We start from the raw sequence: 27,428 nt of genomic DNA, 5'->3' as shown, positions 1-27,428 counted from the left end.
ATCTACATTATGATTTTCCTTTTCCAAGATACTATATGCTGGAGAGCCGTCCTAAAAACATATATGGCATGGTTTGTCACTCTTGCTCGCTGGCACCTCCAAATGTCAAGGAATGTAAGTAGTTTGCCATTTTTCGTGCTCATTTTCAGATTGATAATAATTCTTTGCAGTATTCCATATGGAGTGATTTAAAGGAAATATGCCAAGATCAAAAATGTGGGAGCATCTGTTGCTGTCTTGCCTTGCTGGTAAAAGCTTTGAGGTTGTCATCTTTATTTTTGTTTCACCACTTTTATTAGTTTTTCCCTATAGCAAATAGGCAATTCAGGAGTCCCAACTTTACTGGATGCATACTTGTTTTGTACCATTAAGTACTGAAGCCTTGAAACTTGTTGGGAAAAAAATCAGCAATGACAGTCTCATTATTTCCTTCCTGGCATGCTCCCTTTAACATTTAAGTCAATTATATATTTGTAGACTATATAGCAAAGGAATGAAACATAAGCAGAAAAAAACATATGCTACATATCAGTTGTGTTTTTCTTGGAGCGTATTTTGAAAGTCTTCAAATATGCTTTAAAGCTATGCATTCATAAGCAATAATGTGCATACAAGTAGATGAGAGTTGCCTTTCAAAGACTAGACAGAAGACTGGTAAGAATAATGAGTTCTGCGTTTTTGTTATTCCACGTTTTACATATAAAATATCTATCTGAATCCTTTAAAGCTTTGCAAGAGATGTGTAATCTCACTGTAGTGGTATATTACTTGTATAATTCTTTCCAGCTATACAGTTTTTGCAGGACTTGTGGAACATGAAGGAAAGTTGGTTCTTCTTGTACACAGTATGATCTCATATGGACCATACAGCCACAATCTGACTTGTTCTATTAGAATAAACAAATTAAATTACCGTAACCTACCTATTACATATTCTGTAGTGTTTCACTGTGCTAGTGGTGTACAGGCATAAACATATTGTGTGAGAGTTAGTAGAGCATGGGTGCTCAGCCTTTTGAGAAACGAGGGCCACTTAAGTCATTTGTAACCAATCACGGGCTACAATGAAATGAAATGGTTCCGAATTTTGAATGTTTTATTTTGAATAGCAGCCGCTGAATGCTGGTAGGAGAGAAGGAGAAAATGGCTTTCAGCGGTTGTAGTGGGAACATGGAGAGGATCAGTTCCTGTATATGCCACCCCACTGCCCTTCAAGTCCAGTAAAACAGAATGTGACAGAGAGGCCATGATGCCCCCTGGATCATGGGGTGGGGCTGCCATTGCGAACCCCTGATGTTATAACTTGCGGGTGTGCTGCACTTTCTGAAAGTGCACCAAAACTTGTGAATTCAGTTTGAAGTGGAGAGCCACATCAGAGGGCTTCAAGGGCCACATGTAGCCTACTGGTAACAGGTTGAGCACCCCTGTAGTAGAGTTTCAGTGTTTAGTAAACTTAAAAACAGGTTGATGTGGTTCAGCACTGTCTGAGGAATCTCCTAATGTTATCAACGTAATATTGACAGAGATCAGTTTTGTAATTTAAATAAAAGGCTCATCTGGTATTTTTGCAGCGGTGTGGGGAAGGGACAATACCCAAATCAATACCGTTGTCAGTAATTATATCCCATAATTAAAAGTATGAGAGTAGTACATGCTTTTGTACAATGTTATAGCAGCTTCGACAGGCAAGGCTTGATACTGTAGCGTTTCCTGTCCTGCAATTTACAAAGAAAAATTTCTGTCCGTTTCAGTGTAGACACCCTTCAAATGCCTTTTATCAGGCACTGAGTTGTAAATATTTGTTCTGTCCAAAAATGATCCCGGGGTTTAAGTCTGTATTAACTTAAAGAGATTCTAAAGGCTTATTTTTTTAAAGAAAAACATAACAAACATGTCTATACATACCTGCTGTGTGCAGTGGTTTTGCACAGAGAAGCCTGCATCCTCCTCTTGTCGGGTCCCCTGCAGGCTCATCCCTCCTGTTGGGTGTCCCCACAGCAAGCAGCTTGCTATGGGGGCACCCGCTGCTCCATGTGTCCATTCACACACGTAGCTGCGACTCGGCCCTGCCCCCTCTCTCTTCTCATTGGCTCACTGGCTATGATTGACAGCAGTGGGAGCCAATGGCTCCCGCTTCTGTCTCAGCCAATGAGAAGAGGGAGTCCCTGGATAGCCGAGACTCCAATGCACATCGCCGGATCGAGAAAGGGCTTAGGGGAGTATTGGGGGGGGGGGGGGGCTGGGGGTGATGCTGCACACAGAAGGTTTTTTACCTTCATGCATAGATTGGATGAAGATAAAAAACCTTCAGCCTTTACAACTACTTTAACTCCAAAAGTTGAGTTTGTTCCTTTCAAACCCTCTTCCCCCTCTACACTTAAAACTGTTTTTTTTAATTATTATTATTATTATTTTGGCTCTGGAGAAGGCCCAGTGGAGGCTGCAGAACCAGGGACACATAGGGGCCAGAGGGCATGCCCAATACATCATCAAGAGCTAGGTGCCAGAACCTGGAAAAGGTAGCCAGCTGAAGAGGTCCAAGATGGTGTTGAGGGACTTGGGCTATGTCACCCAAACAATGGATCACAGTGCGACAATGCTGGGTTCACTGTGTGGGTGAATATGTGTTGTGAAGATAACACGACAATACAGGTAAGAGGGGATGGAAAAAACATGGGGGGAGTTTAGTACCAATTTATGGAGTTTAAAATGTATAAATTTAGTTCCAGTTAGGTATGTTCCAAGTTGACCATTGTTTGGTTCGCCATGGAAAGAGTGTGTGTTTTAACTTGACTTTCAAATGTTAGCGGTTATACATAGCAAGGAAACGAAGGAGGAATCATGTCTTGAAAACAGATATACAGTATCTGTTGCTTAATTTGAAGTGCAACTCCGTCTGTGTCTTTCTACTGTGAGGAAATTGGTGATTTTAAAAAGTGTAAAACCTTCATGAAGTAAAAAATGTGTTTTACTGACAATATAGTATGGCTTTTATAATTATCTGATAGAACTGTTTCTTAGGCGCCATTGCAAACAGTAGCAGAAACATGAAGTTCATGGAGTTGAACAAGACTCTTTCCATTCTCAATAATGACCTTTATTCTTGCTTAAAGTACAACTTCACTCTTTCAATCAACATGGACTTTTTTTAATCCTTATGCTGCTAGCATTGGTAAATGGATCAGAAAATATTTCATTTACGTGTTTTAAACTTTTGTTTTTACATTTCTTTAGTTACTTCCTGGTTCCCATGCCTAGGCAAATGATGTAACACATCCCAGGAGTCTTCAGTAGGGGAGGGAGGGTTCTCAGCACAGCCAATGCCTGAGCTATAGGCAGATGGATTCAAGGAAGTAAATGCTACATGAATCATCTGCCGTTACTCAAGATGGCCACGGCCAGAAATGCTAAGGGGTGTTTTTCAAAGTGATTTCTAAGCAAAATAAAGTACGGAGACATGGATGGATGGAGGAATTTGCTGTGAATATTAACATTGAATGAAATAGCATTTTTGGTTTGTGGTGCTCAGATGCAGTGTAGTCCCGCTTTAATGTTCTACAAATGCTTGAAAAACAGACATACTTGTTAGCCTATTTTACTAATTTTTCCAATTAAGTGCTAGCACTGAATTATGCCTCTGAAGATCTGCACCAGATTTTAATTTTTCTTTTGAAGAGGACATACAAAAATATAAAAATATTTTCGAGTGTCTTAGCTAATCCCCATAAGGTATGGTTTGTCTAATTCAGGGAATTAAAAAAACACAGCAGTTGGATAACAGATAAATATACAGTTTAAAACAGAATATATTGTATAACTGGGAGATTAAAGAGTCTTTAACTGTATATATATATATATATTTATATATATATATATATATATACTGTATATATATATATATATATATATATATATATATATATATACATATACATACAATAGCCCTTACCCATCAAGGCATGGACACCAAGAGGCCAAGGTATTTGGCAACAAGCCATTAGTAGCAGATCCTTTAGGTCCTATAAGTTGTAAGGTGGAGCCTCCATGGATTGGACTTTTTCCAGTACATCCCACAGTTGCTCAGTTGGATTGAGATCTGGAGAATTTGGAGGCAAGTTAACACCTCAAACTTGTGGTGGTGTTCCTTAAACCAGTCTTGAACAATTTTGCAGTGTGGCAGGGTATGTTATTCTGTTGAAAGAGGCCATTGCCATCAGGGATAACCATTTCCATGAAGGGGTGTACTTAGTCAGCAACAATATTTAGGTATGTGGTATGTGCCAAAGTAACATCCACATGACAGGACCCAAGGTTTCCCAGCAGAACTTTGCCCAATGCACCACACTACCTCTGCTGGCTGGCTTTCTTCCCTTACTACATCCTGGTGCCATCTCTTCCCCAGGTAAGCGATGCACACGCACTCGGCCATCAACATGACATAAAAGAAAACGTGATTCATCTGACCTGGCCACCTTCTTCCTATGCTCCATGGTCCAGTTCTAATGCTCATGTGCCCATTGTAGGTACTTTTGGCTGTAGGTGTGGGTTAGCATGGGCAATCTGACCAGTCTGCAGCTACACAGCCCCATGCACAACAAACTGCGATGCCCATTTTTTCTGCTTTCAATACATCAACTTCAGGGACATGTTTTCTTGCTGCCTAATATCCCACCAACTTTCAGATGCCGTTGTAATGGGATAATCAATGTCACTCAATTTACCCATCAGTGGTCATACAGATATGGCTGATAGATGAACATAAATATACATTTCAAGTTTTTCTTTTAGCCTGACAAAGTTTTCTCTGGAGTGGGGTGGATGACATAGAGCAGAGGTGTATTAAAGAACCCATACTGCTGATTCTGACTAATGTAGGCCCCATAACAATCATTTTTTATGCTATTTAGCTCTATGCTTACATGTGAAGAAAGCAGCTAAATGCTTTTTATCAAAATGTGCCTATTGTTTAAAACCCTTATTTTCTTCCTGCCGTACTATTTTTCTGACTGGTAATGTTTGCCTGATCAAAAACAATAGAGTTTCTGTAGTCTGTAATGATGCCAAACATCTACAGTGCACTTGGTAGCCAGAAACTATGTCGTCTGACATGGTGAAGCTCAGAGCAGCAGTTATTTTCATGATGAGAGAGATTGTTTCTTGTATTTCAAAAATTGAAAGCTGTTTGGTAATGCTGATATGTGCATTTGAATGATTTATGCGATGTGTGATTACTAATAATAAGCAATAAGCAAGAGTTGGCTTTTTTGCTAGGTACTGACTGATTTATATGTTGTTATCCATGGCGTTAAGTCTAGCAGATTGCATAACATACCCCCTAATTGTGGACAAACACAGAGGAACCTATCCTTGTGTTTGGTTGCTCTCAGAGATTTAGCAGTCTTTTAAAGGAGATTAAAATGCTTTTCTTCCTGGCTGTTGATGGTTCCAGTATGTTATGAGTCACTGACCAAGAACAAGCCTACAGCCATGAAATGCAGAAGTTCTGATCTGTATATGTCCGGGTAAATAGCTCTAAAATAACTGAAGGCACATGATCATTATGACAGACACAATTCTATTCTATTTTTCTTTTCTCTAATACCCAAATGGATGCTTTATAGCAATATATTACACAAGTCTGTAAAAAGCTTAGCTCTGTAAAGAAAGCAAACACATTCATGCAGTCATACATATGTTATTATATGCTTAGTTTGCACCCTCTGTCTGGACAGTGCTGATTGGCCTTGTGTTGATCACATGCACTCTCCCAAAAAAAAAAACCTCTCTAGTAATACACACCAAACTGAGCATGTGCAGCTTGCCTCCAAGCCTCTGTTTTATGAGGAGTTATATTGGGGACAGTAGAAGAAGGGGAGGTTCAGAGGAGAGAGGATCAAACAGCCTTTTTACACAATGTGGAGTATTAACCCCTTAGGTTCCACAGTAAGTATTACAAGCATGCTTTGCTGCATATACAGACTGATTTTACTGTTGTGTGCTTAGTAACACTTTAATAAAAAGGAAACATTATTTAGTTTAACCTGAAAGTCATCTGTAACAGCCCGATACACTCTTGTGTATTGTCCTGCCTTTCTTAATATGTTTGGGTGTGGTTTTGTCACTATGTACTGTTTTGTCTGGGTATCATCCTGTTTTACAGTACATTAATTATTACTGTCACATAAAGAGGAGTTGGAATGGAGCCTACGGTCAAATGTTATGGATTTCATAGCATATTGGATAGCAAAATGTTTATAGGCCAGCTGTAATTGTGTTTAAAATATTTTTATAGTGCTGACATATGACTTAACAATCAAATTACAGTGCCAGAGTTCTTTCCAAGATTAGTCCAGTTTAATATTGGACAGATGTACTTCATACCGCCAAAAATACTTAATGATTCAAAGCAGATCATATACAGAATCTACAATGAGAACAGGCTGAGTGTGAGCAAAAGGAAGGATCATTTTTCAAAAAGGGAAGAAGTAAAACCAATGAGAACATCTAAAGCAATCACAGATAATGGAAAGTGAAAAGCCAAACCCATCTTTATTACCCAAATCCATTGATACTAAAGAACACTGGTAAAAGCATACTATAACTTGACCCGAACAACATATTCCATGACACTGCATTGAATCTGGTCATTATGCTTGAGCAACCAACATGAACCATGACTACTGCAATCATTTCCATACAATACCGGTATCTATCACTCTGGGATTTTTTTTTAATTTGAATTACTTTTTTAAAAACACTTTCAAAGGTGGCATTTTAAAGGGCAGCAAAAAAATAAAATGGCCTTTCAATCAAAACTTTTTCCAAGAGATGGTTGTGGTCTTGTTGTATAGTATTAGTGTTGCAAGCATGAAGTTCCAAATACTTTGTTCTTTCTGCGACAGCTTTGAGGGTCAGACTGCTCACCCACTCTTCTATTGGTTCATGGGCCCCAAAGATAACCTATGAGCCTTAAAACATCCTTTGTGTGTGCTAAAATCACCTCATGAGTTAACCCTCCTCTTAACTGACCCCACACTACCTTACTGCATGTGTTTTGTTTTCTTCTCAGGTTCCAAGAAGAAAAAAAGATCACACAAACGTGTAAAGTGTCTTGAGAGCGACTGAGAGTCAGAGCGTCAGTCTTGTCTGTCCGTCTTTATATGCCAACTTTCTTGTCACATTCCATATCTTGTAGACCGTCCACAATATCTTGTGCTATGTCATATCATTAACATTACTAACCCATAATAACTAATTATTCATGATCAGCATGTTCTATCTTTTCTCTATATTGATATGTAAACAATAAATAATAAATATGCAGTGTTTTTCCACAAGTAACAGTGCCAATTTTCTTGGAAGACACCATTTATTAGATGTGAATAGTTGCAATATCAGATGTCCCAACAAAGGCCACAAACAGATTAAATACACTTTATGTGAATATTTGCAGCATCAACTGCCCCAGTAAGCCACAAACAAATTAAATAATACATAATATTTAGAAGTACTATAGTAATAGAAGAATGGGATAAACAACCAAAAATAATCAAGCAGGTGGTACATATAAGGAAAAGTAAGACAATCAGAGCACACCATGCAAATGTATATTTTTACTTGCCTTTCAGATACACAATACAAACCGTCATGGTCCTCAGTCAACAGGCAGTACAATATAAATAAATATATACTTAAAATGTACATACATAACAATTTGTCCCCTAGCAGCTAGTAAGCACTGCACTTGACATAGCAGCTTCAATTGATTTGTGCTCCTCTTTGTGAGGAGAACCACTGTTCCTATCCATAGGAAATATTCATTGTCTGAAAATTGCACACCCAGAACAAAACAGCAATTGCAAATCTGACTTATCTCTGTATTTACAAAATTGCAGATTGCTTTATGTGGATTTATGAAAATCACTACTTGTTATCAGGCCCAAACTAGCAAGTGGTCTAGCTTCAAATAGTTCTATTTAATTCAGATGTTGAAAACTAATGGTGATCCCCAAGTCAAGAAGAATAAAGACACCCAATCCCAATGAAGAGTACATAAATACAAAACTTCAACTCATGTGACATTTAACATATTACATAATATTCATATAAAAATCACTCTGTAAATAAAGAGTTATTTATATGACTATTGTATATGGTCTTAAAATATATATGACATGTTAAAAGTCCCATGATTTGTAGTCTTGTATGTAATCTATTTAAGGGAGATGTGGTACTGGTGCTTTGCGTGCCACGTCTGATTTATTTCAAACATGGTTTTAAAAAGTAACAAACATTTTTACATTGTCAGAATGTAATCTGCTGGTACAAAGTGGGGGTTATTTACTAAAGCTGAAGAGTGCAAAATCTGGTGCAGCTGTGCATAGGAACCAATTGGCTTCCATGTTTATTGACAAAAATTGAACAAGCTGAAAGACACTGGTTGGCTACCATGCACAGCTGCACCAATGTTTAAGTGCACCAGTTTTAGTAAATCTCCCCCAATGTGTTCTGCATTTCGAGATGCTACAAAGGTTCTTAAATGCAGATCCTTTGTCCCATCATAATAGATCAGCTATTCATTAGATGCGACAAGATAATGAAGCCAAGGGTTTGATTTACTAAAGGCAAATAGGCTGTTCTCTTTGCCAGAGAATTTGCCCCAGGGCCTAGGAAATGTGTTGAAATTTCATTTTGCCAATACTACCCAATCACATGCAAGAAAAACAAGACAGCATTTTTGCTTGCATATGATTGGATAATGGAAGTCAGCACAGCCTCACCTCATTCAATAAGTCCTGGGGAAAATTCCTTGCAAAGTGGATAGTCTATTTGTCTTTAATAAATCAACCCCTTTGAGCACATTCTCCACTTGAGCCACAATACATTACTGATTCGTGATGCTTTTAGGGTCTCCAATAGAACTACATAGGTCATTCAATACTAAGGACATTTTTTAAACAATTTACCACACTCAGCAGTTGGGTCTTGGGTATATGTTTGAATCATGTTAATTAATTTTACTCATTTATCTAGCAATCACACTTTTTTACAAAGCATTGCAAATGTAACCATTTATATAATTTCCTGCTTACAGTTTACCACAGACATATAAACACACCTTTGATGGGTGCTCCAGGCACCCATCAAAGGAAACCTAGGACCCCAACACTGCAAAAGAGCAATAAGCAAAATGAGTATGTGTATGCAATCAAAGGTAAACATGGACATAAAACTGCGTAAAAAGTAATAAAATAAAGTAATAAAATACAAAACATTATCATTGTGTTTGCGGGAGCTTATATCGTTAACTGCATTTCCTTTGCTTTGTGGGCAAAAAGGAACATTTCCCATTTTTGAATCATTTGGTCCTCATACAGAATTCTCCCTTAACATTGCAGACAACAAATTCTGCTCCAACATATTATTCCTGAAGCCAATAATTAGTATGTACATTCAGTTTGGTATTTATTGAGGCATAGCCCCTCTCCTCATTCTCAAGGCACGTATTGTTCTGTGAAGAATGCAGTCACACATCCTAACCTACTTGCTCCTTCTCTTAAACCTTTTTGCCACGTTATTATTCATATCCAAGGAACACAGGGCCATTCACATAAGAATGTCAGAAGGTAGCAGCTGTGTGTTTACCTCCTCATGCAGGTGCTTTGCTTGGCAGCTTCTAGAAAACCACATGTATAGTCCGAACCTGCAGAGAGATGCCTAAGACAAAGGGCCTGCGTATCCCTGTAATTAATTACTACTGGGACCTTGCCTTTAAATATGTGTCATAGGGACTGATTGCACTGGAAAAGCATTGTGTCACAGAAAGCAATTCACCACCTATTAGGAGCAGCTTCAAGGAAAATCAATTTTTCAGAAATAATAGAATTTTCCTAACAATTACAATTCATAAAAGAACTTTCAGGTTCCTCTATATTGTTGGAATAATCACATTAAGAAGTTGGAAAGAAAGTGTGAAAACACATATCTCTGAATATACAATTTAGTGTTTTAATGATCTAAACATAAACATAGCCAAATAACTGTCCAGGACCATGACCCGATTATCATTATCCTAATATTATACGTAAAAAAGACTAATGGACATAAAGTATTCATTCATATACTATTTGCTAACTGAACACTATGAATAAAAAAATTATCAAATGGCATATGAAAAGTGGCTGGCATTGCCTATCTGGGCATTTGCTGTGTGGTATAATTGGACAGGATTCAAAATATGTTCTATGTCAAAAACTAGATATATGACAGGTGAGGGTGTTTGATTGCTATGGGCAACAAAGAGACCCCCAGAAGATGTTTAATACCAGATGAACAACAAAGTTCCCAAATACCACCCAACAGTAATAAAAGCTTTGCCTTAGCATATTATATCCCGTACTGCATATATAACAATGAAAGCATAATCAATGCACATCAAACAGCTTGGCTGTGCATATGAACTGCTTAAAACATACCTTTGTATAAATTGAATCCAAAACAATCTCGGCAACTGGTAGTTTATGAAGTGTCAAATTTAAATAGATTAAACTATGTATATACAGTAAGCCCCAATTTGAGGCACATTGATGCTAAATCAGAACCAGGTTTAAATAAAATAATTTGCTAAAAGAAACATTTTCACTTAATTACAGGAGCTCTTCAAATAAAATTGTGTGTTGACTGGACAATGCATCTTTTCTACTCCATTGAACAACATGTGCACTGCAACTCTCATTAATTTGTTCATTTTCTATATGGAATCCCCCTGAAGGCAGGTGTCTGCGCCTGCTAACAAATATTCACTCTATAGAAGTAGTCAACGAAAGCGTATTTAACAGAAAACTGGGGAATCATTTTTTATAGCTTTTTCATATACCATATGTTATACTAACACTGTCACCACCATGTACTTATATTTTATTTACTAATACTAACCCTTTTGTGTTGCTCTTTGGCACTCAAAGACATTTTATGTGTTTTCTGTTTGTGGGAAATAAACTAACATTACATCTTTTTGTGTAGAATAGATATCTGTACACTGTTTTGTACATGTCACATGACCAGGTTATTGGCTGTGAATATGGGTGTTCCTTGGGTCTCAGGTTTTACAAGATACCTCTTTCAAAGTTGTATCACTCTAAGCTTTTCTTTTGAGTTTGGTGTCTGGGAGTTACTTGTGTGTCCATTCATATTACATAAACTGCTGTCTGAGGAATGTAACTAAATTACTATTACTGGACTAAACAAGACTGAAGGTCTGTAAGAACTTTTAGATAAAAAATTTACTTAATAGATGTATTCATCGTCAATTTTTAGGAAAGCAAACCACCACCAGATAAATTAACTATATGGCCACCAAAAGATTTTCTTTTTCACTGCAACCAAGCTGCTGACTACAATCTGACTATGACTATGACGGACTATGGTGTCCATCAACGGTTTTTGCACTTCATTCATATATGGACTGTCCATATTTTTTGATAGCTTTTTGTTATAATTAGCATTGGGCATTTAATGAATATCTAGTTCTTTGGCGCACGGGTTATTTTAATTGTTGTCTACTACAACTTGCATCGTATGTTGATTAGAAAACAGTCTTGGTTAGCAGTGTTGTTTTATTGTGCATTTAAGGGTCTTGGAGTAACTAACATCCAGTAGGGAAACAAACCTGATTGCATGGCAAAACTGCTTTATTGTATAATACTTACATAGTGAATGCCCAAACGGGACCTGTACTCTTTCTTGTAGCATGTGTTCTCTATTCCTTTGTGATTAGGGAACATTCATTTCCTCCTTTCTGTCTGCCCAATTGCTTTCATCTGGAGCAACAGAGGGAGAGTGAGTCGTAAAATGAACTTATAAATTAATAGTTTTGTTTTAAATATATACCCAATAATGTGAGGTGATCTATATGTGAAAAGAATATTGTTTTTAGGAGCACCTTATAATGTTTTTATAAAGAAGATCAGATCATCAGAAGTGTGCTGTGTTATATCATGTTGATGCTGCTGTATTGATTAACAACAGCACTTTTTAATCATCTCCTAGTTCATGGTTTAAATTTGATTCTCGTGCAAGATATTACAGTTATATAAAATCTTTCTCAGCTTGCTTTGATTGTCAGTGTATTGTGTCTTTGCTTTGAAGAATGTGTTGTATGCTAGCCCACAGGTAACTTATTTTAATCAGAGCACACCAAAAATTAATTTTATGGAGATAGAAAATCATGTACAAAACTCAGTATGTTTCATGGCAACACCATCAGTCCAAAGGGTTTGTTAAAAAGCTAAGGAAATTACTAGTATAAACACAGCTCTACTATGTTTTCTTACCATAGATGTTAATATACAGGAGATCCTTACTATGTGGGTCAAAGCTGGCGAACTATAGTAGGAGTTGTGCCTACTGTCTGATCATTGCTGCAGGCACACAGAGCCAGCAAACATAGTAACCCTGCTCTCTTGCATCCTTACTCTTATTCCTTAGCTACATCTCATAATTGTTAATGATGCTGTTCCTTCTTTTCAGCAATGGAATGAAGTCTGTGGTTTGGGCAGATGCCTTCTCCCTATTACCGGTGGGTGCCAACAATAATACTGGAAGGCTTCTGTTAGTTATTGACCAAGCTGTGGATGCTTTCCAGAATTAAAATGTTGCTAATGGGCCAAATGCCTCATTGACTGTATCGCACAATTTGTTCATTTTAATTTTCTAATAGAAATATTTATTTGCGGCCAATTATTTACCACCTATTCAGCCTTGTTTGTATTGCAGATTTACAATAATTATTCTGGTAACAAATGCAACATATACTATATACCTTTTTTGTTGGTTATATTTTCTTCAGAAATGTAACACTAAGGTTCATGCTTTTCAAGCAGACATGATTTAAATATTACTTGAGTGTGAACATAGGTAGAGTGCAACCGGTACTTGTTATATAATATATTCCATACCTTCTACTGGGCATTGATAATAATACGTCCTTGGCGAGCAGTATTGTCTTACTGAGAAAAACACTAGAAAGGGCACTGGCAAAGAATTTAGTTGTTATACTAGCACTGGTACCCCATCTGAAACATTTTTTAAATTACAACTTGAAGAAGAAAAGCAGATTATACAGTAGCATGTTGACAAAATGCACACTAATAGCTCTATTATTAAAGTGTATGTCAAAACAATGTTATTTTTCGGTTTGGATAGAGCGGGGAATGCTTAGAACCTCGTTCAAATGTCACTGCTATCTGGGGTTCGTTAGAGAGATTTTCCATCATTTACTGTCATGGTGACAATGGTTTCACAACACAAAAAGTGGTGGATAAACTGCAACAGGATCACAGACAGCAATGCAAAGCTGACAGGAGTTTAAGGCAGCCCATAGATGGTTCCATTTTTTTTCATCCATTCAACAGGTTGAATGAAAGAAACTGGCCCAATTCAGCTATCCACACAAGGTGAATAAGGGAATCATGCTATGATATTGTATTGTGATAGAGGAAAACTCCCTGCGGTCAGAATACACTGATAAGCATTGCAGACTATAGCCTACAGCACTGATCGAGCTGGGAAAATCCAGCAGGGCGCTTGTACAGAAGCCTTCCCCTACTTTTAGTTTTTGGGGGTTTTTTTCTTTTTTTTTTCACTGCATTTTGTCTGTGTTGCTGATAGAGATTTTCCCTCACTTCCTGTTTGATGAAAGCATTGTGATCCTGACAATAAATGAGAAAAAAATCTCTCTAATGGAACCCTGGATAGCAGTACAATTTGCAAGAGTTCTTATACTTTCAAAACAATGAAGCAACAGTGTTAAATGAAAAAAGATATGATAGATACCTTTTTATTTGCTGCTTTAAACAGTGGTCACATGACATATTGTAGTTGCTCAGCACCACACTATGAGTTAAAGGGGGGGAGCAAGCAGCAAACCCAGATGCAGCCTGCAGACGTCACTGGAAGAAGTTTAGTTTTTTTTCCCATGGTTGCACAGAGCCAATTGGTATAGTTGAAATCACAAGAGTTAAAAGAAATGAATTTCAATTCAATAGAAAAACATTTAATAAACCATATGTAAACTATTATTTCTTATCTGTAATAAAACTGTAATAAAAGTAAATCATAATATTAAAGGATATGTTCACCTTTGGGAACATGTTACATGTTCCACCTGTGTTTAGGGTGGAGCATGTAACATATTCCCATAGCTGCAGCTGCGCCTGCCGCCCCCCCCTCCCTCTGACAGATAGTATGGGGAGAAGTCTCCCAGTACTATCTGTCAGATTTGAGGCTGTGCGGGGCTCCACCCACATGGCCGCATTATTCATTCACTGACTTCCGTGAATGAATGAACAGCAAGTCCCGGCTGTGGGCTTGTAGTTTTCAATGTACTACCATGGCGCTGTGGAGCACTGTGGTAGTTCATTGAAGCTTCCTGTCAGTATATCTGCTTGCTTATACATCCCGTATGGCAAGCAGATATTCTGACAGGTCTGCAGGAGATGACATCAGCAATCTACTGATCACTGGTGCAATGCTTTCTAGGCTCCTGTAGACAAAAATAATAAATGCACATTTTTTTACCTGCAAAAAAGTGTGTATTTTTCTTTGTCCAAAAGGTGAACTTATCCTTTAAACCTGTATTGAGGTTCCTGAAGCAGCTGCTTCCAATCAAACTATGGGACCCACAAGCTTTTGCAATGTGTCTCAAGTGGGGTGGCTAGCAGGGGGAAAAAGCCTCTGTCAATCATCCCTGTTGGACCCTTTCTCACAAGTGGAGAGCAGGGGAGAGGAAATAGATATCATTAAACCTGCTGGAGCCACCCCTTCAGCAAAAAGAGTCATGTGGGGTAGTTTGCAGAGGATAAGGGTGGAAATGAACAGCTTCCTCAAAAAGAACTGGCAGAGCATGCATGAGTGTGGCAACGCAATGAGCAGAGGATTGGCTGCTATATTGTTGCCCCTGGCAAAAGGCTATTTACTAATAAGAAAAAGTTTAATGATTTTAAAAAATCTTCTGCACACAGGTATAGGACAGACTTTTTAAAGAAATAAACAAGAAGAGAAAATTGAGGTTTAATGACACTTTAAACATTGTTAGCCCTATCTACCAAGGTTTAGGTTTGCCCCAGTAGCTGCAATGGCTTTTACTCAATGGAGAATTACACATGGTTTTCCTGCAGTCAATTTTTTTTTACAGCAATCAAGTTTAAGCCCTGGTTCACACTATGCAGTGTGGGAAACGCAGCAATCCCTGTGTGTTTCCCACACTGCAATGCAATCGCACAGTATCCATGCGATCTGGTACGGGTGTCAATGTTTAATTAACGTAATGACACCCCAAAACAGATGGTAAAATGCAGTGCGATTACCATAATTCGCATCGCATGGGTGTGAACACGCAATGCGAATCAGGTGTGGGGAAAAAAAGGGCCCTGCACCTTTTTGGTGTGGATGCGATGCAATTTGAGCCATACAAAATGTATGATTCAAATCGCACCGCAAAGACATTGCATGTTATTTGCACAGGAATGCGGTGCGGTTGCGTGTGAATCACATGCGATGTGCCGCATCACATTAGTGTGAACCAGGGCTAGAGCAGAACTAAACCCTTCTATCATTTTCAGCCAAGGAAGCTGCCATCTTAGCCTGTGTTTGATCTGCAACTGCCATGGTGCTGTACATGTGATCAGTGATGACACCAGCCATAGGATGGTTTGATAGTTTGGTTTGGAACACAAGAAAATGTGACAGTTAACATTCCCACCATGCTGCGAATGAAACTGTTTTTTGAAACTGTTAAATTAATGAGTTTAGTTCTGCTTTAATACTGACTCTAAACTGTAATTTCAGCCACTCGTGGTCCCTTACACCTCGGTCACATCTAACCCAATTTTGAAATTGTGTTACTTACAGTGAAGTCGCATCATTTCAAAATCGTTTTACCTGTCGATTTCCTTGCAGTTTGCAAGATTTCTGCCACAGATGTCTATGCAAATCGCAACAAAAGTAGTGCATGGGTGCAGCTCCGACCAAGTCGGAATCGCATCAATATGACCGCTCTAATAGCGGACAATAGGGTGCCACTTGGCATATGATTTGCAAGTCGCCTGGCATGCAAATCACATGCCAAATCGCACCCAATGTGACCGGGGGCTTAATATGGTTTGAGTAAGGAGGATACATGACCAACATTATTGAAGTCTATTCTCCAATGTTTAGCCTCCTTTAGCTGTATAAAAACCCCCACCGTATCCATTCAGATTCTTCTCTCTTGAACTGTCATTTTTTTGTGCAGGCATGCATCTTTTTAGCTACAATGGGATTAATATAGATAGCTGATATTGATAAATGAGACTCTCTCCTTATGTTTCAAAAAGCCTCTAGTAACATTATACTGTATATTCCCCTTGATGTTATGTCCCCCTTGGTTCAAAGTAGGGAAAGCCCTATCAATGTTTGTATGTTTCTGTCATCTGTAGCAAACATTAATGATGAGTGAATGTGCTTTGGTTTAATTTGGCAAGGGTTCGGCCAATTCTGTTTGAAATTTGGTGAACCCAAGGTGAACCATATTTAGGTCTATTGGGTATGCATATTATTGCAAAATCCTGGCTATGTTTAGGGCTAACCAGCAATCTACTGTCAAAAACAGGCATGGGAAGCTGGTCATTCCCACCAGTGCAAAAACATTTCTAAAAAATAATGTACAGCAGGAAGAGGGTCTTTTCATGTGCCTTCAGGGGGAATGTTGAAAATCCATAAATCCTTTACTGAACATGCCTAGGGGGATTCTTCTAAGCTGTGTGTGGTGTTACCAAATAGTATGATGGTCATGGACAGTCTCAACAATAGCGTAAAATGGGAGCATATAGATTGGTTTACATAAAGCAGTACCGCAATATGATTCATCTCAAGTTGAAAAAAGGCCTTTTTTTCAGGGAGCTTTAGCTGTGACATATGTTTTTTCATCAGACAGTAATAAACTACTGATCAGCAGATAGAAATTGTCAGGTAGTTTGATGTGGCTGTCACTGTTATTGCTGTGTTATTAAACCTGTCCTGCCTTTGGCCAATTTCTATCCCGTAAAGAATTAATAGACTGCATATGATACGGTAGTTCAAAATTGTTCAGCAGCAAGACATTTTGATTGAGGGAGAATTTTCCTAAATGTGTTAAAGAAAAAAAATACAGTCAGGTGTCCTACTACAAGAATAAATATACTGCAGTGGATACAGCAGTGTAAAACTGGTCAACAGCAGGACCATTTAATAAAATGATGTGTGGCGCTAAGATCAAAAAAATGTCTATAAGTTAGCATATAAACATAAAGTATTGATTATTGATAAATCATATAAAAGTTCATCAGATGACTATGGTGCTCATTAATCATGCACCTTCCTGGACCCGGTGGATGTGCATATAGGTGTATCAGCAATGCGCACTCACCAGAAAGCGCACGTAAATGTGCGTTAGTAATTAATTTAGATGTCATCAAATGGTCTTCATGGGATGATGGCAGGAATCCTAAGCCTTTTCTCTATGGGTGGATGGATTCTGAGGTGTGGATTCACTGGTATCAAGGTCATCCAGAGTTCCCTTTTATGGGATAGGTGGGTGCAGTCCTCTGTATCTAGTGGAGGCTCCCTCTCTGGATGTTAGAATGGCTGTGAATCAGAAACTCCTCAGGGGAGTTAAAGCAAAAGGATGCCCATAGTGTAGTAACTTTGTAAACATTTATTGAAAAAAATCCAGGTTCAAACAAACAGCAGGGCATGTATAAACCATGTGGACTAACCGTCCAGGGGAGTGACTGACACTCCCCTCAGACGACGTGCGGGTGCACGAAACGCGTAAGGAGGTGACAGTAATGCCGTGACGTCACGCCATCAGAGCAACGAGGAGCTCTGGCAGCCATCTTTTAGCTCTGGACGGTTAGTCCACATGGTTTATACATGCCCTGCTGTTTGTTTTAACCTGGATTTTTTGCAATAAATGTTTACAAAGTTACTACACTATGGGCATCCTTTTGCTTTAACTCCCCTGAGGAGTTTCTGATTCACAGTCATCCTAACATCCAGAGAGGGAGCCTCCACTAGATACAGAAGACTGTACCCACCTATCCCATAAAAGGGAACTCTGGATGACCTTGATACCAGTGAATCCACACCTCAGAATCCATTCACCCATAGAGGAAAGGCTTAGGATTCCTGCCATCATCCCATGAAGACCATTTGATGACATCTAAATTAATTACTAACGCACATTTATGTGCGCTTTCTGGTGAGAGCGCATTGCTGATACACCTATATGCACATCCACCGGGTCCAGGAAGACGCATGATTAATGAGCACCATAGTCACCTGATGAACTTTTATATGATTTATCAATAATCAATACTTTATGTTTATATGCTAACTTATTGACATTTTTTTGATCTTAGCGCTGCACATCCTTTTATTATATTTTTTGGGGTTTTCTTGGTTACCTTGTGCTTGGCTGCTTTTAATTTAATGTATTCAGTTTCTTTACTTATTTGGTTTCATTGGGCGCTCACATCTACCTATTCTTTACAGCAGGACCATTTAACTTAGGAATAATATGCCTAACTTGTGTTTACCTATGGGGGTGTGTGAACCTATAAGAAAGCTGTATCAACTAAAAAAGGAGCAGATTAACCTAAAAGGGAAACTTTGCTTGCTATGGACTGGATTGTTGACCTCAAATCAACCACAAAATAAAATGAAATACTAAAAATCTAGCAGTTAGAACGTAAGTATATTTTTCTAACTGACCCTGATCTCATCCTCTGCAGTTTGCTTTCTTTATGCTTTCTTTGAAACAGCTTCCAATTCACTGACACTGTGGCTGCTCTGTCAGTAGTTCAACTTCTGTACAACCGCAGTGGCCATACATGGATATAAATTTGGGTGGTCCCAGGCTGGACCGGCTGAATTTTGATCACTATATGGCCAGCTTTAGCCTGGTGGCCATAGTTCAAAGGCCATAAAGTGCATTATGGTTTAAACAAGTAAAGATTCACCTCAAAACCATGCTAGGAGTGAACCAGAACCTCATCCATAGTAAACATACTTCTTTTGAACCCCAGAAGGTTTACAAACTAAAATCCATCCATACTAGCTGTTTGTAATTCAAATCATGACATTGTTGAATCATAAACTATGCTGTCCAAAGTGTACAGTCTTGTGGAAATAAACTGTAATAGTCTCTGAACAAGCTTTCTTATACCTGTAATTATATGCAGCTCTAAGGCATATTCCTTAATTTTGAGAATACACATTTTTTTGGTCAGGTTTACAGGGATCTGCTGTTTTTTTAACACATACGGTTTTCTTTATATAAGCTTTGTGTAGACTGCTTTGCTCCTATTAAACATCACACCAACTGTGTCATAAATAGAGCTAAACTATACTGAAAAAGGGCAGAAAAGAATATTTTGCTTTAATACTATTTAGAAGTTTAACAGAATAGGTAATCGGCCAAATGATCAAACAGAGAGTAACAGTAATTCTCAGTTTACTAGACAGGTGCAAAGTTAGAAGCAGTAATGCAAAACAGGTTCAGGGTGGCAAAAAACAGGTACACACTGAAGAATAATGAAAGCTGCACAAACATGGACTCTGCACAGCGTTGTTTCTGTGACTCAACAAGGGTAACATGTATAGTCCCTAGAAGACTCCTTAACAGCAGAGAATGAAACGGACAATCCCTACTTCAGTAAAACATTGAAGACCACAGCTATTTGCAATTATCTTAATAGACAGCATCACTCACAGTAACGTCTGGTAACAATCAGGGAGGAGCCCCCAGTAGCTGGATCTTTTTGAGAAGCTGTGTACTATTAGGTTCTGGCCTGGCTGCCCATTGGCAAGCTGGATCTTTTAGAGAAGCTGTGTGATATTAGGCTGTGAGCCAGCTACACCATTTCTGATGGTAGAGGACATCTCACGTAGTTGCACATCACATGTCCAGCTACATCTGCCTAATTAGTCTGGCCTCTCTGAGCTGCAGAGAAAGGAAGGTTGGGGAACTTATCTTCCCTGGGCATGTCTAGGAATCCAGGGAGCTGTGGGGTGAAGCATTAAAAGGGCCTGTGCCTGCACCTGAGCATGGTTAGTAAATAGCACTCCATTATAATTCAACCCACTTGAACTTGTTGTCCCTGACAAGTTTGCAGACTTTTGGTACCATCTGCCAGCACAAGAATAAACGCATCTCAGACAGCCTAAATGAAGGCAGAAATGCTTCTACACCACCTAGGCAATGATCAAGGTGATCTGGCTGCAGGTCCATACTGCCTCTGACTTATCGAGTGTAAGAAATGGTCAGTACTGCTATTAGAGCAGACCACACTGTGCCAGCAGACTTGTTCAACTAACTGGAACAAAGCCACACATAGCACTTGTCTCTTGAACAAGGTGAATGTACTGTAAACACACTAATGATCTGCTTCCATGTGGATTCTCTCCACCACAAAGTCTGGGCCTATGTTAGTACAATCTGCAAGTTCAATGATGAGTCATAGGCAAACATTATTCTGAAGTACAGTATACCAACCCTGAGGATGAGATGAGACTACTAACTCAGTAGATAGTTGGTTTCTGAAAGTACCTTTGAACTTGCTCTAGAACTAATGCTCGTCAGCAATCATATTGTCTCTATTATGGTGACAGCCACTGGATCCTTTCTGTGTGTCTCTGCCCAGTTATGCTCTTCCAGTACATAGATGGGTTTACATAAGGCCTACTATTAGGCCTTTTTTCTAGTCAAGTCACTGCTTGACTCCTCGCAGCAGAACATTCTAGTTTAATGACTTTCACTGTCTATGGTTGAAGAAGTCTGTCTGGAGATGGCCCAACTTAACAGCCCCAGCATGAGGATTATGACCTCAGCTACTTCCAATGTGGTGTTCTCCTTCTCCAAGAATCGCCTCCTTGCCTCTCCTAGAAGTATACCTGTCAGTGCATCAATACAGATAACTCTTTCTAGAGCTTTGCCATCACTTCTGTCAGTTTACATATGTCAACCTTCTATAGAGCACCTGTTTGGTTGCAGGTGAGCTTATCAATTTCCCTATGAGAGCCATAGTTGCATCTGAGCTTGTATGTCTCTTTATCTGACATGCTGTGGTCATTTTTAAAAGTTTGTGGAACGTCAAATTGGAATTGATTCTATCTTTCTCTTGTAAGGTTTCTTTGACCTTGTACAGCAGTCTACACATTTTCTTTCAGTCATCCATCTATATCACTCCAGATGGGGTGTCCTGTTTGACCTCTTTCCCTTGACATATCTCTGTTGATATGTATTTATGCTCCAGTGCATGTTGCAGAATAGATTTTCTTGCTCTCTGTTGACATGGGTCCTCAAGATGCCTTTATGTTATCAGTTAGCTATACACTGTTTCTAAGTGGTAACTATCTTGTCAAGGGAATCCTGGTCTTTTACTGGTAGGTGCAGGATTGATCTTCTCTCTTTCCCCTCTAAGGCAATAAGGTCCTGTTTTTCCTGCTGACTGGGCAGCATTTCATATGACAGGATTAGGTCCTGCGATGGCTTGACCCAATCTCCCTGACATACCTCAATGTATTTGGGCAATTGTGTGGTAGGAATCCTACCAGTAAAAAAGGGGTCATTATTGCAGAGGTGGTAGGTTGCTTGCTTTCCTTTGGAGTAGTACTACTGGGTGCCACTGTCATGCCACCTTCATTAATATTGTTTGACATGTCTGATCATGTTTAAGGATGCCAAGTTTAAATGAGCAGGTATGCAGTGGAATGATCACACAGAAGTATCTAGAGTTTGCTAGACAGGTTCAATAATGCAAAAAAAGATAAAAACATACACTGTGGAATAATGAAAGCTACACAATCATGGCCTCTCTATGGCAATGTTTCTTTGATTCAGTCAAGGTAACGTGGCTGCATAGCATAGTCTCTGAAAGACTCCTTAACAACAGAGCGGCACTACTTTAGTAAAACAATACAGAAGACAGCTATTTGCATAGACAGGGTCCTTCACAGTAACATCCAGGGTAGCTCCAGTAAAACAGGTGAATGGCTCTAGAGATCAGTGGCCCAAGTATAGATCAAAGTGCAATTCCACTGGAACTGCAGAACTCTTGTAGCAAATGGGGAGGAGCTTCCCACAGTGGATCCTTCTTTTGGGGAAGCCACATGTTATCAGACTCTGTCCTAGCTGCTCTCACACTGATTCTGACAGTGAAGGGTCTCTCACCTGGCTGCAGAAACTTACCTAGCTACCTCTGTTTCATCAGGTATACCTTTCTGAGCTGCTGAGGAAGGGATGTTGAGGGTGTGTCCAATAACCCAGGGAACTGTTGAAGAAGGAGTTAAAAGAGATAAAGGGGCTTCCACCTGCTTCTGAGCATAGTGAGTGAAGGGACACAGTACATTTAGTTATCACTTTTAAATACTGAACTCTATCAGCAAGGCTATTGAAAGAAACTGGAATGATTCCATTTGGGCAGTTTGCCAGTTCTCTAGCACTATAAAGGCTATTTCATTAACACACCTATGTCTGACTTTATCATAGAGTGTCTAAATTATTCTTATGACTTTATAGTCTGGCATGGCCTCTGATGGTGAAATCATCAGGTCTATAACTTAAATGATCTGTGAATGAGGCAACAGAGTAGACACAACAAATCAGTTCATTGTTGTGGAGACAAGCCTTTCATAAAAGCTATGTTAAGAAAATATAACTTATGTCACCAATCTCTAGTTTTGGATTTTGCCATTAGAAAGATACTTTCACATATTTGCTATAAAGACCCCACTTTGAATTGCTCACCTTTTTATGCTTTTAGACTTTAGTAAGCCATCATTTTGGGTGCAGATACAGTATATATGACCCGTAAAACCCAAATGAACAAAAATAACGCATTACTGTAAAACTACAAAAAAAACAAAACAAAAAGAGAACCCATTGGAGTATTAATGCACAGACAGCATACCAATTCTCAAATGAAGGATCATAATTTAAAATTATAACTTTACATTTAAAACATTTATAATCTATTCATACAGTGCCTGTTAACCTGAACATTATGCATATGTCCTAACGAAAAAAGTTTAAAAATAAAATTAGGTTTTTACATATAATGTACTTTTTGCCATGTACACTAAGAAATCTTTGCTCTCATTTCCCATTCCTTTACTTGCTCACACAAGGCAAGGCAACATGTAGACTTTATTTAGCACTCCCCAGCAACATATTCTTCTCTTTCTTTTACTCCTCTACCATTTCATCTGCCAGGAGCATAAGAAAATCACTTTTCCATTACTAGTCATTGCTGGAGTCATAGCTTACACAGGGCTATTGACTGCCATTGTGACTCATTGCTTTAAAATAACCCTCTACTCTTCCCTATAAGATTCATTACCGCACTTCCCAGCTGCCCCAATTCTCTCCTGGGGTGGCAAATATTGACCTTACAAAAGTCAATATCTCCCCCAACGTGAGGGGGAGTGAGTAACAGTGTAATCTAAGAAATGCCGAAGAAAAACTTCTTGTGACATGGACACGACTGCTTTGAGATTCTTCCATTACTTAGCATTTAGTGGTAATTAGTTGCATTCAAATGGACATGTTCTGTAATGTTGAGTACATTTTGTAGCTTATCCAAGCCACATTTTTAGTTCTAATGAGACTCTGGAAAATATCCCAGCATTCTTTACTAAATATTGGTAATGTTTTAAGATGGTGAAACATTTTTTTTTTTTGGCAATGTGTACTGTCAACATGATTTTTCAAAGCTGGTTACATGTTGGTTTGAAATGATTGTAGATTTAAATAAATTTTCTGACTTTGATTAAAGATAAAACAATACAGATAGTCTTCTTGTGCTACATACAGTAAAGGCACTATTTTCAACCTTCTGTAAATATTTTATCTTAATAGAACTAATCACATGTTTCATAACTCTCTTAATATAGCTATTTTACCAAGGTCTCATAAAAACCAGCAGTCTAAATGGAAAATTGGTTTCCGCTAAGAAAGAAATTAATAAAAATGTATGCCATTTAATATCATAAACTGCGTATTCAGAAATACCTGGCATAGATTTCTCAGTGATTAACTACTTGCCCTCCAGAGGATTTACCCCCCTTCCTGACCAGGCCATTTTTTGCATTATGGCGCTGCGTTACTTTAACTGACAATTGCACGATCATGCAACGCTGCACCCAAATTAAATTTTACGTCTTTTCCCACGAATAGACCTTTCTTTTGGTGGTATTTGATTGCCTCTGCATTTTTTATTTTTGCGCTATAAGAAAAAAAGGTCGACAATTTTGAGAAAAAACATTTTTTGACTTTTTGCTATTAAACATGTCCAGTAAAAAAAATGTAAAAATCTAATTTCGTTATAAATTTAGGCCAAAATGTATTCTGCTACATGTTTTTGCTAAAAAAAAAATCCCATTACGAGCAAATTAATTGGTTTACGTGAAAGTTATAGCGTTTACAAATGGCGATATATATAGTGGCATTTTTTTTCATTTTTACTAGTAATGGCGGTGATCAGCGACTTATAGTGGGACTGCGGGAGGCATTCTGACACTGGGGGGAAGTGACTTGGTGTCACTGACATCCCCAGTGACACCAATACAGTGATCAGTGCTAAGAAAAAGCACTGATACTGCACTAATGGCACTGGGCAGGAAGGAGTTAACATGTGGGGTGATCAAAGGGTTAACTGTGTGCTGTTTTACTGAGTGTTGTGTGTGTGCTTTCAACTGTAATCACACTGCTTTGTATGGTTGTGCTATGCAGAGTCCTGCAAAACAGAGTGCAGGAGCTGACAGTGGAGAAAACGGTATTGTTTACATACAGTTCTCTCCCTCTGTCGGTAATGCTCCTCGATCACCAGGTGCCGGCGAGTAATCACAAGCTGGGACCCGGTGACTGACAGCCGAGGCCACGAATAGCGGCATGGATAGGGTACACGGCCCCTACCAAGAAATGCAAAATCATGTACAGTGGGGATCGAAAGTTTGGGCACCCCAGCTAAAAATTTGTATTAATGTGCATAAAGAAGCCAAGGAAAGATGGAAAAATCTCCAAAAGGCATCAAATTACAGATTAGACATTCTTATAATATGTCAACAAAAGTTAGATTTTATTTCCATCATTTACACTTTCAAAATAACAGAAAACAAAAAAATGGCGTCTGCAAAAGTTTGGGCACCCTGCAGAATTTATAGCATGCACTGCCCCCTTTGCAAAGCTGAGACCTGCCAGTGTCATGGATTGTTCTCAATCATCGTCTGGGAAGACCAGATGATGTCAATCTCAAAGGTTTTAAATGCCCAGACTCATCTGACCTTGCCCCAACAATCAGCACCATGGGTTCTTCTAAGCAGTTGTCTAGAAAACTGAAACTGAAAATAGTTGACGCTCACAAAGCTGGAGAAGGCTATAAGAAGATAGCAAAGCGTTTTCAGATGTCAATATCCTCTGTTCGGAATGTAATTAAGAAATGGCAGTCATAAGGAACAGTGGAAGTTAAAGCAAGATCTGGAAGACCAAGAAAAATATCAGACAGAACAGCTCGCAGGATTGTGAGAAAAGCAATGCAAAACCCACGTTTGACTGCACGATCCCTCCAGAAAGATCTGGCAGACACTGGAATTGTGGTACACTATTCCACTATAAAGAGATACTTGTACAAATATGGTCTTCATGGAAGAGTCATCAGAAGAAAACCTCTTCTACGTCCTCACCACAAAAACTTTGAACTTTGCAAATGAACATATAGACAAGCCTGATGCATTTTGGAAACAAGTTCTGTGGACCGATGAGGTTAAAATTGAACTTTTTGGCCGGAATGAGCAAAGGTACGTTTGGAGAAGAAGGGGCACAGAATTTAATGAAAAGAACCTCTGTCCAACTGTTATGCATGGGGTTGGATCAATCATGCTTTGGGGTTGTGTTGCAGCCAGTGGCACAGGGAACATCTCACGAGTAGAAGGAAAAATGGATTCAATAAAATTTCAGCAAATTTTGGATGGTAACTTGATGCCATCTGTGAAAAAGCTGAAGTTAAAGAGAGAATGGCTTCTACAAATGGATAATGATCCTAAACACACCTCGAAATCCACGGGGGATTACATCAAGAGGCGTAAACTGAAGGTTTTGCCATGGCCTTCACAATCTCCTGATCTCAACATAATTGAAAATCTATGGATAGACCTCAAAAGAGCAGTGCGTGACAGACAGCCCAGAAATCTCAAAGAACTGGAAGATTTTTGTACGGAAGAATGGGCAAAGATACCTCTAACAAGAATTGAAAGACTCTTGGCTGGCTACAAAAAGCGTTTACAAGCTGTGATACTTGCCAAAGAGGGCAGTTCAAGATATTAACTCTGCAGGGTGCCCAAACTTTTGCAGACGCCATTTTTTTGTTTTCTGTTATTTTGAAAGTGTAAATGATGGAAATAAAATCTAACTTTTGTTGACATATTATAAGAATGTCTAATCTGTAATTTGATGCCTTTTGGAGATTTTTCCATCTTTCCTTGGCATCTTTATGCACATTAATACAAATTTTTAGCTGGGGTGCCCAAACTTTCGATCCCCACTGTATATATAAGTGATTTTGCGCACCCATGCCACCCTGTAGCAATATTACTGCTATAGGGCGGATGGGAAGTGGTTAAATAATGTCAAAGTTTATATTTTATTACTGCTATTTTTATAAAGTCACGATCTTGCGGGCCAACCCTTCAAACTTACATTCTCAATGTCAAATGATCTTTTATGAGTTTGATTAAACACATTAAGTGCCCCAGCATAGTTTAGTTCTTTCTCTCCACATAGTTGTATTTCCAGGCTTATTGAATTCTGTTGTGACCATTGAATGAGTGATATTTTAAAAGGCTTAGTTTTTTTTTAAATAACAAACATCATACTTACCTGCTCTGTGGAATGGTTTTGCACAGAGCAGCCACCTTTTCTCCTTATGAGTGCTCAATCCCGAGCTAGCTTTGAGTATTCATAAGACACACAGAGCGTGGCTCATGCATCCCCCCCATCCATCCCTGGTTGTGATTGACAGCAGCAGGAGCCAATGGCTCCCACTGTTGTGTTTGATCCAATAGGAAAAGAGAGAGCTGAGAGAACCTCTGCTCTTGTGTGTATTGCTGGATTGAGATAGGGCTCAGGTAAGTATGAATGGGGAGGCTTTTTAGCTTTATGCATAGAAAAAAACTTTTGCCTTTAGAACCACTTCAGCAATTATTACCTGAACATGCAATTGTTGCCGAGTACGCATTTTGTAACAACAAGAAATTTGATGAAGGAATTCATTGGAAAATATTAGCCTTTGACGGCACCCACTCTCACACTACTACCCAACAGCTATTGGAATCTCTTATGGGCTTTTAGTAAAGTT

The 27,428-nt window shown here is 38.8% G+C and overlaps 1 protein-coding gene across 5 annotated transcripts in view; it reads left to right on the top strand.

The window, feature by feature from the left end:
- EDAR (ectodysplasin A receptor) overlaps positions 1-27,428 on the top strand; it is a 176,053-nt gene that overhangs the window by 107,426 nt on the left and 41,199 nt on the right. For all 5 annotated transcript variants that reach the window (XM_089693332.1, XM_089693334.1, XM_089693331.1 and 2 more), the window contains exon 5: positions 29-114. In XM_089693332.1, the coding sequence (XP_089549458.1) occupies positions 29-114 (86 nt within the window). The remainder of the gene's footprint in view (positions 1-28; positions 115-27,428) is intronic.

This window comes from Staurois parvus, unplaced genomic scaffold (assembly GCF_062004578.1).
Source record: "Staurois parvus isolate SC_StPar_1 unplaced genomic scaffold, SC_StPar_1.0 ptg000625l, whole genome shotgun sequence".
Classification (NCBI taxonomy): Eukaryota; Metazoa; Chordata; class Amphibia; order Anura; family Ranidae; genus Staurois; species Staurois parvus.
This window is presented reverse-complemented; position numbering and strand designations above follow the sequence as displayed.